The sequence below is a fragment of the Rana temporaria genome, chromosome 10, assembly GCF_905171775.1.
Source record: "Rana temporaria chromosome 10, aRanTem1.1, whole genome shotgun sequence".
NCBI classification, from domain to species: Eukaryota; Metazoa; Chordata; class Amphibia; order Anura; family Ranidae; genus Rana; species Rana temporaria.
In genome coordinates, this window is record NC_053498.1 from 143937414 (window position 1) to 143957322 (window position 19909).

Sequence of the window (19909 nt, forward strand, 5' to 3'; positions counted from 1 at the left end):
TCCTGCATTGTATTCTGAGCTGCTTGTTACTAATCACCTTTGCATTATTGTTTTACAGTTTTCGACATCTCCAGTTTAAAGTCTGGGGTCAAGTGTACGTGTTTCACCAGGTACATCGGTCCACTTCAGCGCCACAAAGGCGCTTTTCACACTGTCAGATGCTGTCAGCAGCAGCGAGATACGGAGAGGCCAAACAAATGCCTTGTTGCTAAGAGGCTGGTATTTGAGCACATTGCCACCTGCCCTTTCCTGGTTGACGGCCCTGACTGGGATATCAAAACACAGAAAGGGCGCAACACCCTCTCCAGCTATCAGCTGATACCGGTTAGAGCAGATTAGGACCTCTCCAGAGCTGGCACATTAGTGTGTTGGATTATGTCTCACCAAATAAAATGTCTCACGCGCCTATGTGGAAAAAATCAATAAATTATTACAATAACAGCTGCTGCTGCTGAAATCTATGAGTGTACCACCCACTCTAATATGCTAAAATACCACAACCCAAAATGAATATTTTCACCACTGTATATGCCCTATAAAGTCCATGGGTACAATGCAAAACTGCGCTCAACTTTAACCACTTGGCGCCCAGAGGCTGTCATATGACGTCCTGGGCTTTGTGGGGGTATATCTGAATGATGGGTGCAGCTACAGGCATCAGAGATCGGCATTTTCAGCCGGCGATTCCCAACACCATAAAGAACAATCATAGTGGCTGTTCCGCCGCTTGATTGTTCTTACGGGCGGCGAAAATGGACGCCGCCGCCCTCCAATGCTTCTACCGACTCACCACTGCGATCGGTGAGTTGGAGAACGGATCTGCCGGCCCCGGATGCTTGCTGATCATAGAGATTTCCGGCTGACCAGATGGTCGCCGGAGTCTCTATGATCGTCGTAGGCCCGGCCTCTGCATTAAATAAAAACGGCGCCGCCTCGGCTGGGAAGCGGTGATCGTTTTTTTTGTTTTTTTTATTTCAGGCATCCCAGCCTAGTGGTGAGATGTAAGGTCTTATTGACCCACCGCCTCCCCCATATCTCACTGTAAAGAGGACCTGTCATGTCATATTCCTATTATAAGGCATGTTTACATTCCTTGTAATAGGAATAAAAGTGATAAAATAAAAATAATTAAATGAAATTAATAATACATTTTTTTTTTTTTTTAAAGTGCCCATGTCCCCGTGTGCTCGCACGCTAAAGCGAACGCATACGTAAGACAAGACCAGCCCACATATGAAAACGGTGTTCAAACCACACATGTGAGATGTCACCGGGAACGTTAGAGCGAGAGCAATAATTCTAGCCCTAGACCTCTTCTGTAACTCAAAACATGTAACCAGTAAAAAAAAATTAAAGCGTCGCCTATGGGGATTTTTAAGTACCGGAGTTTGGCGCCATTCCAGGAGCGAGCAATTTTGAAGCGTGACATGTTGGGTATCTATTTACTCTGCGTAACTCCTTCTTTCACATTATGCAAACAAATTGGGCCAACTTTACTGTTTTTTTTTTTTTAAAGCATGAAACCGTTTTTCATTTGCATGGGGTCACGCCTCATTAGCATGGCTCACTCCCACTTCCACTTACGCCGACTTACGCCTGAGAAACCCAGCGCAGATTTGGGAGGAAGTGCTTTGTGAATTCAGTGCTAGCCTCTCTGCGATGCGTCGGCGTAGCGTATATTAGATACGCTACGCCCGCATAAATATGCGCCAATGTATGCGAATCCGGCCCATAGTGTTTGGGAGTTCTATGTAATTTTCTAGCAAAAAAATATATGATTTTTACATAGGAGCAAAGTATCAGAATTGGCCTGGGACTGAAGTGGTTAACGTACAAATTTCACATGTTGGTAGAATAACTTTTCTTTTTCATTGCAGGTAAATAATAGATTTTAAGCAGAAGCAATGGGCCAAATCCACATAGAAATGGATAGGCGCAGCGTATCAGAGATACGCTATGCCGCCGTATCTTACCTGGCTTTAAGTCGAATCCAGGAAGATTTTGCGCCGCACGTTACGGTGGCGTAGTTTATTTCTGGCGGCGGAATTCAAATCGGCGATTAGGGGGCGTGATTCATTTAAATGAAGCGCGTCCCTGCGCCGATTGAACTGCGCATGCTCCGTTTCGAAATTTCCCGCCGTGCTTTGCGCGAAATGACGTCGCAACGACGTAATTTTATGAACTTAGACGTGACTTACGTCCATCCCTATTCACGGACGACTTACGCAAAAAAAAAATTCAAATTTCGACGCGGGAACGACGGCCATACTTAACATGGCAAGTCTATCTATACGCCGCAAAATACAAGCTTTAACTATACGCCGGAAAAAGCTGACTAAAGACGACGTAAGAGAATGCGACGGCCGCGCGTACGTTCGTGGATCGTCGGAAAAAGCTAATTTGCATACTCGACGCGGAAAACGACGCAAACTCCACCCAGCGGGCGCCAAAGTATTGCATCTACGATCCGAAGGCGTACGAAGCCGTACGCCCGTCGGATCGAACCCAGAAGCCGTCGTATCTTGGTTTGAGGATTCAAACTAAAGATACGACGCGGGTAATTTGAAAGTAAGCCGACGTATCAGTAGATACGCCGGCGTACTCGCTATGTGGATCTGGCCCAATGTGCCCTCATTGAGTTTCTGATGAAGGGGTGCAAGCTCTGACATCCATAGGACACAACAGAATGTTTACGAGGATGACACCACTGATAAGAGCATTGTCATTGGTGACTCTTGTCAATGGTGTGATCTCTGTAAACATTCTGTGACCTTCTGTGGATGTTGGGCAGCCTGCACCCCTCCATCAATAACTCAGTGATGGCACATTGATTCTGCATGGAATCCATTATTTACCTGCAATGACAAAGAAGAAGAGTTACTGTAGAGCACAAGACCTGCAGGCTCCAAAACGGTCAGGGAGAAAAAAAATCAATTATTCTTTATGGAGATGGTTCACATCTGCACTCCGAGTCGCCTGAAGCTGAAAATAGTTTTGGAGTTACTTTCGTAGCACGATTCGGGCAGAGTGTTGTGTTTTTTTAGAGCTTTTTCTTCTCCATGGAAGATGCATTGACATGTGTTTTTGACCATTTTTTTCTGCTCAAATGCAATAATAATAAAAAAAAATAATAGTAAAATATTAAATAAATATTAACTAAAATACATACATTATAATAATAATAATAAATCATGCAAGAAATAAATACGATTTGGGCAGATTGCTGTGTTTTCTTCTCCATGGAGAGGCATTAACCGCATCAATACTGTGCACTTTTGCCTCCTTCCTTCCCAGACCAATTTTCAGCTTTCATCGCTCTCGCAATTTCAATGACAATTGCGCGGTCATGACATTTTTATCATTTTGCTTGCACAAATAGAGCTTTCTTTTGGTGGTATTTATTCACAACTCCGTTTTTTATTTTTTGCAATATAAGCGAAAAAAGAGCAGGAAATTAAAAAAAAAATAATAATATTTCCTTCTTTCTATTTTAACCACTTCAGCCCCGGACCATTTTGCTGGTCAATGACCGGGCCACTTTTTGCGATTCGGCACTGCGTCGCTTTAACCGACAATCGCGCGATCGTGCGATGTGGCTCCCAAACAAAATTGACGTCTTTTTTTCCCACACAAATAAAGCTTTCTTTTGGTGGTATTTGATCACCTCTGCGTTTTTTATTTTTTGCGCTATAAACAAAAATAGAGCGACAATTTTGAAAAAAATATATTTTTTACTTTTTGCTGTAATAAATATCCCCCACAAATATATAAAAAATCGCAATAAGCGTTTATTGATTGGTTTGCGCAAAAGTTATAGCGTCTACAAAATAGGGGATTTTTTTTTTGGCATTTTTATTAATATTTTTTTTTTTTTACTAGTAATGGCGGCGATCTGCAATTTTTATCGGTACTGCGACATTATGGCGGACATTTCGGACACTTGACAAATTTTTGGGACCATTGGCATTTTTATAGCGATCAGTGCTATAAAAATGCATTGATTACTGTAAAAATGTCACTGGCAGGGAAGGGGTTAACACTAGGGGGCGGGGAAGGGGTTAAGTATGTTCCCTGGGTGTGTTCTTACTGAAGGGGGGGGGGGGTGGGACTGACATGGGGAAATGACAGACAGATCGCTGTTCATACATTGTATGAAAATGCGATCAGTAATTTCTCTACACAGCTCCCCGTTCTCGCTCTGTAACGAGCGATGGCGGGTGATCGCGCGCGCCCCTAGTGGCTAAAATGCGAAATCACGTTATGTTACGTGATTTTGCGCAGCCGAGCCGAACTGCCGTCGTAAAACTATGGTGGAAGGTCGGCAAGCGGTTAAAAGAAATCCAAAAAAATCGAATTTTGTAATAAATTTAAGCCAAAATGTATTCTGCTACATGTCTTTGGTAAAAAAAATCCAGTTTAGGGCTCTTTCACACGGAGCGGATCCGTATTGATCCGCTCCGTTAGCCCGTTTGGCTCATCGGGGATTCCTCCATTAATCCCCGCTGAGCTGTCGGCGGACAGGACAGTGCAGAGACCGCCCTGTCTCTCCTCCGCTCTCCCCTATGGGGAATCGGATGAATACGGACCGTGTGTCCGTATTCATCCGATCCGTTCTGCCAGACGGAAGAAAAATAGGGTTTTCTTCCGTTCGCAAAAGCGGATCTTTGCGGACGCGGATGGTTGCGGACATTAGTGGATGCATCATCCGCTAAGGTCTGCATTCCCATAGGGATACATTACAAGTCCGTAAACGGACTTGTAATAAACGGACCGTTTGTCCGCCCGTGTGAAAGGGCCCTAAGTGTATAATAATTGGTTTGTGTGATCACGGACATATGTACGCAGATGATCATTGGGACTTGTGATTTTCCTGGGACATATGTGGGGGACAGGTGTTTTTACTGTGTGGGGACATGTGTGTGGGGACACTATTTTGGGGACATTGGGCCATTGATCAGTGTGTAAAAAGCTGTAAAAAAAAGCTCATGCTCACCGATCACCAGCCAGCTGCAGCGATCCGCTCTCCTCACCGACAACTTCTGTGTGAGGAGAGGAGAGTGGATCGCCTAGCAATCGGCTCTCTATTTACATCACATGACGGCTGTGATTGGACACGGCCATCATGTGATCAGGAGGGCCAATCACAGAGCCGTGTCCGGGTGACGCGAGCGTTTCGGGATCGCCCCGATGCGTAGGCATGCGTGCGCGCGATCCCCCTCCTTCTGAGGGACATTCCTGAACATCCACTCAGAAGAAAGAGAGAGCCCACTCAGCCGTATATGTACAGTGTCCGGGTGGGATGTGATTAAAGCGTGTTTTTAAACGTTTAATTCTGCTCAAATGCAAAATAATAATAAATAAATAAATAAATAGTAAATAAATATATATTACAATACATACCTAATAATAAATCATACAATAAATAAATACATACATAAATGATAAACCCTAAACAAAATAAACAAAATAAAATAAATATATCAATAATAATAAAGAAATAATATATATATATATATAACCTAACCCCAACTCTAAGTGCCGGTTCACACTACCGCGACTTGGGATCCGACTTGTGTCTCCCCAAGTCGCACGACATGAGAAATTCAATTGAAGTGAATGAGAGCCGTATTAATGTACACTACTGAAGTCGCTACGACTTCAGAAAAGGTTCCTGTACTACTTCATGGCGACTTCTAGGCAAGTCGGATCTCTGTCTTAAAGCGGAGCTCCAGCCTAAAGTGGAACTCCCGCTGATCGGAACCCTCCCCCCCTCCGGTGTCACATTTGACACCTTTCAGGGGGGAGGGGGGTGCAGATACCTGTCTAAAGACAGGTATTTGCACCCACTTCCGGCCACACAGTCTCGGGCAGACTGCGGGCATGACGTCACCTCCCGTCCCCCCCCCCCCATTGTGTTCTGGGAACACTCGGCTCCCAGTACACAGCGGGAGCCAATCAGCAGGCGTAGCGCGACTCGCGCATGCACCTTAGGGAACCGGGCAGTGAAGCCGGAGCGCTTCACTTCCTGATTCCCTCACCGGGGATGGCGGGGGGGCAGCAGAGTGACGAGCTGTGAAAATGACAATGGTCCCAAAAATGTGTCCAAATTGTCCGCCATAATGTCGCAGTCACGAAAAAAATCGCTGATCGCCGCCATTAGTAGTAAAAAAAAAAATAAAAAATAAAAAATGCAATAAAACTATCCCCTATTTTGTAAACGCTATAAATTTTGCGCAAACCAATCGACCGTATCAAACGTATCGGTCTAAACTGAGGAAAAACAATTTTTTATATATGTTTTTGGGGGATATTTATTATAGCAAAAAGTAAAAAATATTGCATTTTTTTCAAAATTCTCGCTCTATTTTTGTTTATAGCGCAAAAAATAAAAACCGCAGAGATGATCAAATACCACCAAAAAAAGCTCTATTTGTGGGGAAAAAAAGACGCCAATTTTGTTTGGAAGCCACGTCGCACGACCGCGCAATTGTCTGTTAAAGCGACGCAGTGCCGAATTGTAAAAAAAAACGCCTTTGGGCATTTAGCAGCATATTGGTTCGGGACTTAGGCTCCATTCACACCTGAACGCGGCGTATTGTACCGCGATTTGGCGCGACAAATTGTGGCGTTTTGGCCCACGATTTGCCGCAACAAAACGCAGCGTTTTTTACCGCGGTTTTCGCTGGAGGGGTGATTTACACATTGTCGGCTATGGCCGAACCCTGAAGCCGCCTAAAAAAAAGGGTCAGGGACTTGTTTTGAGCTTCAGGCGTACAGCGTTTCGGCGTGGATATGTGAACCATCTCCATAGCCGACAATGTTAAATCACCCCTCCAGCGTATTTCAGGCTGCAATAACGTCGGGCGTAAAAACGCCTAGGTGTGAATGGAGCCTTAAGTGGTTAAGTGAAGCAACTTTACAGGAAGAGAAAATAGTTTACTCAGGCAAACTCCTCCCTCCCACAGAGCTGATTATTCTGTGATTGGCCACAACCAAAGTCGCCTGTCCTGGAGGCAACTTTAAGTCGCGTTGTAAGTTGCTTGAAGTCGCGCTGAATTTTCCTTGCAAAGTCACGCTGTAAATCGGGTTGCCCCTGTGTAAAGGGTCACTAAAGGCAGAATTTTTTTTAAAATAACCAACATGTTAGTTAGCACTCCACTGTGCAGCTCGTTTTGCACAGAGTGTCCCCTAACCCTGTCTTCTGGGGTCCCTCGGCGGCTGTCTCGGCTCCTCCTCGCAAAAGCTTTCTACCTTCATGCGAGCTCGCATGGTGGAAAGCTTTTGTGAGCGCGCTCCCCTGATACAGCGGCGGGCATAGCCGCCGACTGTATCACTCGGCCCCGCCACCCGGGGGTGTCATGCGCTGTGATTGACAGCAGCGCCAGCCAATGGCTGCGCTGCTATCAATCCATCCAGCCTAGGCAATCAACGGCCAGGCTGGGAACCGAAGACCATCACATGGACGCATGCGGGACTTTCCAGGGGTCAGGTAAGTAAAACGGGGGTTCGGGGGGGGGGGGGGGGCGGTACCTTTACAACCCCTTTAACCCTAACAAAAAACAAAAGTTAATAAATAAACAAAAAAAACACTGAAAAACATAGCAACATTTGATGAAATAGATGGTATTTTTTTTTCTATTGGTTATTAAAAAAAAGTCAAAGCTCAAAAAAACTTTAAAAATGCTTTACAAAAAAACAGGCAAAAACCATTTAAAAATATGCTTAAAAATGATGCACGGGTGTGAATGCAGCCCAAGGGGGATGTTTTTGAGGGGGTATGTCTAGTTTATTTTGGATTTTTATTGTCAAGCAAATTTTGCCTTAATCTCCAGAATCTCTTTATTCCTCGGTAACCATGAGCGGCTCATGACCCGGTGATAGGACGGGCTGTGAGCAGACGGAGGAGAGCAAACACAATGTCGGAGGAGAAGCGTGTGCTCAACAAAACAGAAAACAACTATTTTCATCAGCTAAAAGTCACCTCCGGATTGTTCCATCAGACTGCGATATTGTAAAATCTATAATCAGATATGTCTGGAATCAGGATAATGACACGCTGCATGTTCCTGAGAAGGACTCCGCAATGGCGACAATTTATTGTTGGATATAATGGGATTCGACCCAGCCAATCAGAATGTTTATCTTCTCCAAAACCCGTCATTGTGTTCCTTGTACTCCACATTGCAAAAATAAAAACCAAACAATTGTCCTGTTTTGGAGGAGTGTTTTTGTAAAAAATATTGTATAATGATAACTGTGTGCAAATAATGCTGAAGATTATTCTGCTTACTTTTTACTTTCCCTCGCTCCTCTCTCCCCTCATCTACATGCTAATTCTTATTAGAAAGTTTATGTTTCCATTATATACACCTTGGCCCGGATTCACAGACAGCGGCGCACATTTATGCCGCCGTAGCGTATCTCCTTTACGCTACGCCGACGCAGCGCAGAGAGGCAAGTATGGAATTCACAAAGGACTTGCTCCCAAATCTGCGCTGGGTTTCCTAGGCGTAAGCCGGCGTAGGTGGAAGTGGGCGTGAGCCATGCAAATGAGGCGTGACCCCATGCAAATGATGGGCCGAGCGCCAGACAGATACGTATAACGAACGGCGCATGCGCCGTCCCGTGGACACATCCCTGTGCGCATGCTCAGAATCACGTCGGAACTACTCCCTAAGATACGCCGGATCACTGCCTACGGCGTGGAAGTAACCTACGCCTAGTCATATTCACGTCCCATGTAAACTACGTAAAATACGACGGCTTGAGTTCCCTGGTGCAGCCCTTTGCATGGATGCTGCCGAGTTGCACCTCCTTTATGGGGCATTGATACGCCACGTAACATCTAGTTTGCTCCGGCGTATCTTTGTTTTGTATCCTTTGTTTGGGCTAGATCCGACTGGCGTACGTCTTGGTACGCCGTCGGATCTAAGGTGCATATTTACGCTGGCCGCTAGGTGGCGATTCCGTCGATTTCCGCGTCGAGTATGCAAATGAGCTAGATACGGCGATCCACGAACGTACGTCCGGCCGGCGCATTTTTTTACGTCTTTTCCGTAAGGCTTTTTTCGGCGTATAGTTACCCCTGCTCTATGAGGCGTACTCAATGTTAAGTATGGACGTTGTTCCCGCGTCGAATTTAGAAAATGTTACGTCGTTTGCGTAAGTCGTTCGCCAATAGGGCCTTGCGTAGAATGACGTTCACGTTGTAAAGCATTGGCTTGTTTCGGGTTAATTTCGAGCATGCGCACTGGGATACCCCCACGGACGGTGCATGCGCCGTTAAAAAAAAACATCATTTACGTCGGGTCAAGTAAAATTAACATAAAACACGCCCACATCTTTAACATTTGAATTCCGCGCAATTACGCCGGGAGATTTACGCTACGCCACCGTAACTTTAGAGGCAGGCTACGCCTGCCGAAAATTACGATCCGCTACGTGGATCTGGCCCTAAATTTTTTACGGACATTTTTCACGACCAATTTAAAAAATGGAATTTTTCTAGTTTTTTAGGGATGGATTTTCAATGATTAATGGTGAAACTTTTCTGAAAAAGTATACCGTTTCTGTATATTGTGACATGTCAGGAATTTATTTGTAAAGTTACTGACAGGTGCCCTTTAAGAGCCGATAAAGATGCTTCATTGTGACTCTGGGACTTGTTATGTAGGAAGTTTTGGGAACAATTAGTCGTCTATTTCAGAATACAGAGCCGTGGATTTAGCTGCTGCTGAAATTAAACGTTTAAAGCGGTGCCAAGCGCTTGGACTGCGCCATAGAACTCCGCCCCCCCCCACGCAAAGGAACACTCAGCTACTGCCCTTGTACTATTCTTTACCCGGCCTATATATTACTCCCGATAATTACCCAAAATTGCAGTTCAAAGGCGGATGGCAGAAGTTGAGAACTGTGGAGGGGAATGTTCTAAGGCATTCCTGAGCCTTTTCAACCACAAATGGAGACCTGGCCTTCAATGTCATTCTGTCTTCTCAGAGTACTTTGGCTCAGATGTACAGGTAACTGAATATGAATCTGATTTAAAGTGAAAGTGTCAATGAAAAAGCCCGACGTGACCCACTGATACCTTTCCAGGGATCCCCCACTATGCCTTCATCCATTGGAGCCAACACCAGCATACCCAACCCACTGATACTTACATCTCCAGCGATACCCCACCGCTCCTTCCTCTACTGGAGTCAGCACCTGAATACAACACACTGATACTCATCTCTCCAGTAATCCCCCACCACTCCTGCCTTCAACTGGAGCCAACACCCAAATACCCAACCCACGGATACTCACCTTTCCAGTGATACCTCACCACTATTTGCTCCATTGGAGCCATCACCAGCATACCATATCCACGGATACTCATCTCTCCACTGCTCATTCCTCTATTGGAGCCAACACCTAAATACCTGATTCACTGATACTCATCTCTCCTGCGATACCCCCAGCACTCCTTCCTTCACTGGAGCCAACACCTAAATCCTCAACCCACTTATATTCACATCTCCAGTGATCCCCTACTGCTCCTTCTTTCATTGGGGCCATCACCAGCATACCCAATCTACCGATACTCACCTCTCAAGGAATCCCCCACCACTCCTTCCTTCAACTACAGCCAACATCTAAATACCCAATTCACTGGTACTCACCTCTCCAGGAATCTCCTACCACTTCTTCCTCTATTGGAGCCAACATTTAAATACCCAACCTACTGATACTCCCCTCTCTAGGAATCCCCCACCACTCCTTCCTCTACTGGAGCCAACACCTAAATACTCAACCTACTGATACTCATCTCTCTAGGAATCCCCCCCCCCTCTCCTTCCTCTACTGGAGCCAACACCTAAATACCCAACCTACTGATACTCATCTCTCAAGGAAACCCCCACCACTTCTTCCTTCAACTGCAACCAACACCTAAATACCCAATCCACTGGTACTCACCTTTCCAGGAATTCCTCGCCATTCCTTCCTCTGTTGGAGCCAACACCTAAATACCCAACCCACTGATACTCATCTCTTCCATGATCCCCTGCCGCTCCTTCCACTACTGGAGCCAACACCTAAATACCCAATCCACTGGTACTCACCTTTCCAGGAATTCCTTTGCCATTCCTTCCTCTGTTGGAGCCAACACCTAAATACCCAACCCACGGATACTCATCTCTTCCATGATCCCCCCGCCACTCCTTCCACTACTGGAGCCAACACCTAAATACCCAACCCACTGATACTCATTTCTCCCACGATCCCCCACCGCTCCTTCCACTACTGGAGCCAACACCTAAATACCCAACCTACTGATACTCATCTCTCCAGTGATCTCCCACCACTCCTTCCTCTATTGGAGCCAACATCTAAATACCCAACCCACCAATACTCATCTCTCCCACGATCCCCCACCGCTCCTTCCTCCACTGGAGCCAGATCCAAAATACCTGACCCACCGATACTCACCTCTTCAGTGATCCCTCACCATTACTTCATCTGTTGAAGCCGATACCAAAATACCCAATCCCCAGCTACTCACCAATTTACTGATCCCCACCACTCCTTCCCCCATCGGAGCCAGCACCAAAGTAACCGAACCACTGGTACTCGCCTCTCCAGTTATCCCTTGCCCCCATTTCGCTGGCACCAAAACAACAAATCCATTGACGATCAGCTCTTCATTGTTTCTTCATCAGCGTCGGCACCAAAATTCCCCACCCACCCACTGATGATTACCTCTAAAGTGATCCCTATGCTCCTTCCTCCATTGGAGCTGGTATGAAAATGCCCAGTCACCAGATACTCACCTCCCTACTGATTCCCACCGCTTAGTCTTCCATCTGAGCTAGCATCAAAATAGCCAATCGACCTGGTACTAACACGCAGCAAAACCCATCTCTAGTCTCTACCATCACAAGCTCTGGTGAAAACCAGTCAATACTTAGACCTCGCACCTCAGGTGAGCCCGTGTCATCTGCCAGGGGGACCTGCTTGTATACTTATCCAGCGGGTCGATAGGAGCATCTCTATAGCTACTGGTCTCCAAGCCTGACCCCTGACCTGACAACAGACAGTACTAGTTTCAAGCTTCTTAATCTTTGAATCTCCCTACGCTCCCTTGGCATCTGCTGGGACAGATGGTGAAGCCACCTGGGTCTGTTTGGCTGAGGAGCCCACAGCTGGCCCATCCAAATCAGTATGTCATTGCGTAAATATATCATACAAAAATGGACTGGTAAGTGTCTGCGTATGGCGAGTTTCTTATCGCCTCATTTTCGCTTTATGAAGCAATGTTTTTTAGGAAATTAGGATAGCAGAACATTCTCATTATTGTACAATTTTCTCTCTCATCATGCAAAAAAAAAAAACAGTTAAACCTTTTCAATCTGTGAGCTTTTATAGTCATAAGCGTCTCCTAAATGAGCCGCCACCATCTCTAAGCGTGCTCATCTGTCTTTCCCGATGCTAAGAGCAATATGGAGAGACTCGCGGCAAAGTCACACCACAGCTTGTTACTACGGCAGGAGTGTCATTGAAAATCCCTGCGTGAAAAATTCCCAACTCAGCTATGGGGTTGGCCATATAGGTCAACGGCAAACGTTACGATTTTTTGTTTTGGGAAGTCACTTATTTTTATTTTTTTTATGGAAAAGAGCTAAAATTTCTGTCTGGGAGGAGCCGACAATCATAATTAGGCCCATTACTGCGATTATTTGTGACAGCTACATTATTTACATGTTAATTTCCTATGATCGACAGCTCCATCTAATGGCCATAAAGTGGTATGCTTCAATCAGGAATGTTCTGCATTATGGCTACAGATGGAGCTGATGATCATAGGAAATACCGTATTTATCGGCGTATACCGCGCACTATTTTGCCCTGAAAATCAGGGCAAAATCGTGGGTGCGCGATATACGCCGATACCTGCGCCGAGTTTGAATACTGCGCCAACATATACCGAGCGCAGTACACTCGTGTATATTTGGGCAGTCTCGGCTACACTCGTGCTCACGTCCTGTACGTCCAGAACATCAGCTCGAGCATTGCCGACTATACGCGAGTGTACTGCGCTCGATATATATGCCGGCGCAGTATTCAAACTCGGCGCGGGAAAGCGGGAAACGAGGACACCCGAAGCCGCAGACGGACGCCGGACCTGACGAGGCCGCCGTGCAAGACACCAAACTAAGTACAAAAATCTTTTTTTCACAGGAATTTCTGGGCAAATTTAGGGGTGCGCGCTATACGCGGGAGCGCGCTATACCCCAATAAATACGGTAAACATATTAGACACATTACAGGAAATATTTGCGACAGCCAACAGCAATCTTTTTTTAAAAGATTAAAAATGCATTGTTTACTGTGAAAATTACAATTGCAGTTTAGGAGTTAACCACAAGGGGGCGCTGAAGGGGTTAAGTGTGACCTCATCTGTGTTTCTAACTGTAGGGGGGTGTGGCTGTAGGTGTGACGTCATTGATTGTGTTTCCCTATAAAAGGGAACACACGATCAATGACGGCGCCACAGTGAAGATCGGGGAAGGTGTGTTTAGACACAGCTCTCCCTTTTCTTCAGCTCCGGGGACTTTAAGTGGTTAAGCTAGTGCATTGTTGGTTCACTTACCTTTTCCTTAAATTTCCCTTCTAAATGTTTTTTTTCCTTTGTCTGAATTTCTCACTTCCTGTTCCTCAGTAAGCTTGCCCCCATCATCCGAGCCGTTCTGGCTGGGGGTTAGTCAGAGTGCTTGCCCCCTCCCTTGGGACTACATCCCCGTTTTTTTTTTATAAAAATGCAATAAAACTATCCCCTATTTTGTAAACGCTATAAATTTTGCGCAAACCAATCGATAAAAGCTTATTGTGATATTTTTTTTACCAAAAATAGGTAGAAGAATACGTATCGGCCTAAACTGAGGGAAACATTTTTTTTTATATATATTTTTGGAGGATATTTATTACAGCAAAAAGTAAAAAATATTGAATTTTTTTCAAAATTGTCACCCTATTTTTGTTTATAGCGCAAAAAATAAAAACCGCAGAGGTGATCAAATACCACCAAAAGAAAGCTCTATTTGTAGGGAAAAAAGGACGCTAATTTTGTTTGGGAGTCACGTCGCACGACCGCGCAATTGTCAGTTAAAGCGACGCAGTGTCGAATCGCAAAAACTGGCCGGGTCCTTTTTCCTGCCTAAAGGTCCGGGTCTTAAGTGGTTAAACAGACCCAAAAATGACTATTGAGCTCTATTCGTTTGAAAATATGTTTGTGATAAAATCTCACTACAGGATTATTTTTTTTTAGCAATGAGAGAGTAAGGTGGAATAAAAACAGGCATTCTGTAAAAAAGAAAATAATCCCGGGTAGAGATAGAACCATCGCTGAATATTGTTAAACCTCCACGCACACAGCTGTCCATGTGTTTTCCATAAAGTAAAACAAACTATCTTGACACGTCATATAATATAGTGAAGGGTTTCAGCGGGCGATCGGACGTATAAAGCCAGCTGATATTTAACAATGTTTGTGTTAGGAAAGCAAACATTAAATTAGGGATTGCTTAATATTTGACATTCTTTAATAATGGAATGTGTGAACGGTGCTTTGCCGTAGTCAGCCTTTCCCGGGGTCAGAGCACCTGCTCTAATCATCCCTCACCTCCCGCACGTTCCTGGGTAGGCTTAGTGTAGAGCGTGCGGTAGGGATGAGTAAGGCCCCATGCACACGAGACGCTGCTAAACTCGAGTTCAGAGGCATTTGGGCATTTTTTTCAACTGTCCCTGAACACATTTAATGTTATCCTATGTGTCCATGCACACGATCACGTTTTTTGGCGTTTCAAAGCAGTTGGGTTTAGGGCCGTTTTTCCAAACCCCAAATTTTGGGTTCGGAAGCTTTCAGCTTTTGCGGTTTAGACGCAAATCGCGGCAAAACGCCGCTAAACGCGGCAAAACGCGGCACAAATAGTTTGATTCTGAGCTTGGGGAGGGTCTACAGTGTTTTGGGGATAAACGCCGACAGCCGCAAATCGCGGTAAAACGCCGCAAATCGCGGCAAAACGCTGCGCAATTCGCGGCAAAAACGGGCGTTTTAAATGCCGGTTTTTGCCTTTGAAAAGCTGAGATTAGAGGCGTTTGTAATAGCGTCTCGTGTGCATGGGGCCTTAGGCTATTTAGCCCCCTAGCCAACATGCAAAAGTATCAATTCTTATAGACAAACGAGTGTATATTATAGTGCTACCAGTCCAAAATTGGTTTGGTGCGGAAAATAAAATATATATATATGTATAAAATATATATATATATATAGGTGCAAGAGAGTTCCTATATGGAGCCTCTTCCCTACGCTGGAAAAAATAAACAAACAAGGAAAAAAGAAGGCAACAGGAAAAAAGTTCCAATATGATAACCAGGTGCTGCTCTTAATCAATATTCCTTCTGTGAAATATTCAAATGCCAACGTAAAAAATGGCCACTCACCAGATCCCATTCAATGAATGCCTTTGGTTCATTCCCAGGATAACCAATCCTATTACCACGATTATTAGGTATCTTTAGATATTAGGGTGCTGCGTCTCTTTCTCTATAAAAACTCACAGAGAAAGGGTGCCCGACATAGTGTAGTAGGTAAAAACATTTTTTATTTGATTTAAAAACAAGACAAGTATTGCCCTCACATTTTTGTGTGCCTATTTGCCGGCACCAAGCTTCTCTAGCCGTGTATGCAAACGTGTAGAACACTCCTCGTTCCCCCTGGTCCTTTCTTAGGACCGGCGTAATCTCCTATGGGTAACAGCAACCTCTGTTACCCATAGGAGATCACGCCGGTCATAAGAAAGGTGGGGGTGGTGGAACACTGCTTTAAGGCCCTAAAATGCTACTTAAAATACACCCCCCCCCCCCCCCCCCCCCCAAATTACCCCTTTTTGTAAAGTAGACAATTCAAGGTATGCGGCACTGTGAGTTATTTTTTTAAAGTTGTAATTTGTTTGTCACATTTTTTGGAAAATTAAGAAATTGAATAACATTTGTTCCCCCGTGTCAGTGGGAGGAATAGTGGGGCCCCATTATTGGTATTAATGGGAGAAATGGTGCGCCATCATTAGTATCAATGGGAGGAATGGTGCGCCGTTATTGGTATCAATGGGAGGAATTGTGCGCCGTTATTGGTATCAAATGGGACGAATGGTGCGCTGTTATTGGTATCAATGGGAGGAATGGTGCGCCGTTATTGGTATCAATGGGAGGAATGGTGCGCCGTTATTGGTATCAATGGGAGGAATGGTGCGCCGTTATTGGTATCAATGGGAGGAATGGTGCGCCGTTATTGGTATCAATGGGAGGAATGGTGCGCCGTTATTGGTATCAATGGGAGGAATGGTGCGCTGTTATTGGTATCAATGGGAAGAATGGTGCGCCGTCATTGGTATCAAAGGGAGGAATGGTGCGTCATCATTGGTATCAGTGGAAGGAATGGTGCGCCATTATTGGCAACAATGGGAGGAATGGTGCGCCATCATTGGTATCAGTGGGAGGAATGGTGCACCATCATTGGTATCAATGGGAGGAATGGTGCGCCATCATTGGTATCAATGGGAGGAATGTTGCGCCATCATTGGTATCAGTGGGAGGAATGGTGCACCATCATTGGTATCAATGGGAGGAATGGTGCACCATCATTGGTATCAATGGGAGGAATGGTGCACCATCATTGGTATCAATGGGAGGAATGGTGCGCCATCATTGGTATCAATGGGAGGAATGTTGCGCCATCATTGGTATCAGTGGAAGGAATGGTGCGCCATTATTGGCAACAATGGGAGGAATGGTGCGCCATTATTGGTATCAGTGGGAGGAATGGTGCACCATCATTGGTATCAGTGGGAGGAATGGTGCACCATCATTGGTATCAAAGGGAGGAATGGTGCGCCATCATTGGTATCAATGGGAGGAATGGTGCGCCACCATTGGTGTCAGTGGCAGGAACTATGCCCCTCTGTTGCTGACAGTACAGGTAATAATGCCCAAGGGCTGGATAAAAAACAGGCAAAGGGTCACATCTGGCCCCCAGGTCGCAGTTTGGAGACCACTGACAGTTTTTGGAAGCTTCTGTATCTTCTTAATTGTTAAAACTTGGTGGTTCAGTGGTTCTGTATTTGGGTGGATCATTACTTTCATTACTAGCACCGGGTCTGCACTCAGACAGCAATTAGCAAACATGGGGGCTGCAAGGAAACCGGACTTTCCTGTAACTGCCTGGAGGAGAATTAAACAGCTGTATTTTTTAAAGAGAACATTTTTAACGATAACTCATATTTCCTGGAAAGTCCCAAATATGGAGCATTCCCTAAACATGATACAGCACCTACCTCCGCTCATATCCGATGCACCACATCTGCCCAGCACAGCCTTGCTTCCAGACCTTGACCATTCGGCTGTAGGCTTCCACCACCGGCTGTTTGTGGGCCACTATGGTCATCTCCCTCTCTGGGCACACGTTGGGCCTAGAAGACAAAAAAAGTGTTGAAAAGTTGAGTTGGCTGCCGAGAGTACATTCTTAATTTTAATGAATTTCATTACGAAAGAAGGTTTTTGTTCTTAAACTTGTATTTCAGAAATTATTCTGTCCTAAAATAATGCAAGCCAAAAAAAAACACAGACTAAGGGCCAGATTCTTAAACGAGATACGCCGCCGTATCTCTAAGTTGCGCGTCGTATCTATGCGCCTGATTCTTAGAATCAATTACGCATAGATTTCGCTTAGATCCGACAGGCATAACTGTGTTACACCGTCGTATCGTAAATGCATATTTAGGCTGGCCACTAGGTGGCGCTTCCGTCGAATCGTAGATACGCGAATTCCCAAACGTACGCCCCGGCCGACGCAGTAAAGTTAGGCCGTTTACGTTAGGCTTTTCCCGGCGTATAGTTGCCCCTGCTATATGGTGGCGTAAGTGCGGCGTAACAATGTTAAGTATGGCCGTCGTTCCCACGTTGAAATTTGAAAAAGTTACGTCGTTTGCGTAAGTCGTCCGTGAATGGGGCTGGACGTCATTTACGGTCACGTCGAAACCAATGATGACCTTGCGGCATACTTTGGAGCAATACACACTGGGAAATTCCACGAACGGCACATGCGCCGTTCGGGAAAAACGTCAATCACATCGGGTCACAGTAAATTTACATAAAACACGCCCCCCTGATCCAAATTTGAATTAGGCGGGCTTACGCCGGCCAATTTACGCTACGCCGCCGCAACTTATGGAGCAAGTGCTTTGAGAATACAGCACTTGCCCGTGTAAGTTGCGGAGGCGTAACGTAAATCAGATACGTTACGCCCGCACAATTTTACGCGGATTTACGAGAATCTGGCCCTAATAGCTTTCCCTTTAAAGGCCTATTAACTTAGTTTGTATTTTGCCTGAAGTTCTCCTTTCTTGTCCAAAATTGATACTTTGGTCATAGGCTGAGCCTGATGAAATAAGTCAACCATTGGCTTTTTACTACTGGGGTCCTGATGTAAAATGCAGGAAAGATCTTCTTCATCCACCTTGGAAAGCTGGGTTTATCCATACACCTTAGTATGTTGGGTGTTCTTGCTCACTTTGGTATTTTTGATGTTCCCACTCATAAGTGTGTAAGGGGGCTTGAGAATAACTGGAAATCAGCGCTAAAGACCCCTTTCACACAGGGCGGCCTGCGGCTGCGATTTGCTTGCTCAGTAGGGGATCTCTCCACTGATCCCAGATGAGCAGGAGGATGACAGGTCCTAGTCCAGTAAGCTCATGAGAGCAGACACAGACCACTCTCCTAAATGGATGTAAACTAGCCCCACTCCAGGCAGCCTAAAAGGCCTTCTGCAACCCACCCTAGACCCCATCTCCATAAGGATCATGAAGTCTACAGCGGCTCTTCTGGGTGCCCCACTCGCTGGCTACATCTGCCTGATTGGGGGGTCTCTGGCTCCCATGCCCCAACTGCACCAGGGCTCCTCCCAACCAAACCTATATCTGGGCCCTGACTCACCCATCACATTAATACAGGAGGGCTCTAATTAAAAGGGACCTTTATGGACCTTGCTTTGTGCACTGGTCCAAATCATTTGGTGGAGGGGGGATTATGGTTGTTTTTCAGGGGTTGGGCTTGGCCCCTTAGTTCCAGTAAAGGGAACTCTTAAGGCATCAGCATACCAAGACATTTTGGACAATTTCATGCTCCCAACTTTGTGGAAACGGCCCCTTCCTGTTCCAACATGACTGCCCACCAGTGCACAAAGCAAGGTCCATAAAGACATGGATGAGCGAATTTGAGGTGGAGGAACTTGACTGGCCTGCACAAAGTCCTGACCTCAACCCGATAGAACACCTTTGGGATGAATTAGAGTGGAGACTGCAAGCCAGACCTTCTCACCCAACATCCGTGCCTGACCTCACAAATGCACTTCTGGAAAAATGGTCAAATATTCTCATAGACACTCCTAAACATTGTGGACAGCCTTCCAGAAGAGTTGAAGCTGTTATAGCTGCAAAGAGGGGGCCAACTCAATATTTAACCCTACGGACTAAGACTGGGATGCCGTTAAAGTTCATGTGTGTGTAAAGGCAGGTGTCCCAATACTTTTGGTAATCGCAGCGCAGAGAGGCAAGCACCGAATTCACAAAGCACTTGCTCCCAAATCTGCGCTGGGTTTCTAAGGCGTAAGCCGGCGTAGGTGGATGTGGGCGTGAGACATGCAAATGAGGCCTGACCCCATGCAAATGATGGGCCGAGTGCCAGACAGATACATATATAACGAACGGCGCATGAGCCGTCCCGTGGCCGCATCCCAGTGCGCATGCTCAGAATCACGTCGAAACAACTGCCTAAGATACGTCGAATCACTGCCTACGGTGTGAACGTAACCTACGCC

General features: G+C 45.6%; 1 protein-coding gene across 2 annotated transcripts in view; it reads right to left on the reverse strand.

Annotated features, from left to right (window-relative positions):
• MEGF6 (multiple EGF like domains 6) overlaps window positions 1-19909 on the reverse strand; it is a 409802-nt gene that overhangs the window by 338475 nt on the left and 51418 nt on the right. For both annotated transcript variants that reach the window (XM_040326458.1, XM_040326457.1), the window contains exon 2: window positions 17370-17504. In XM_040326458.1, the coding sequence (XP_040182392.1) occupies window positions 17370-17504 (135 nt within the window). The remainder of the gene's footprint in view (window positions 1-17369; window positions 17505-19909) is intronic.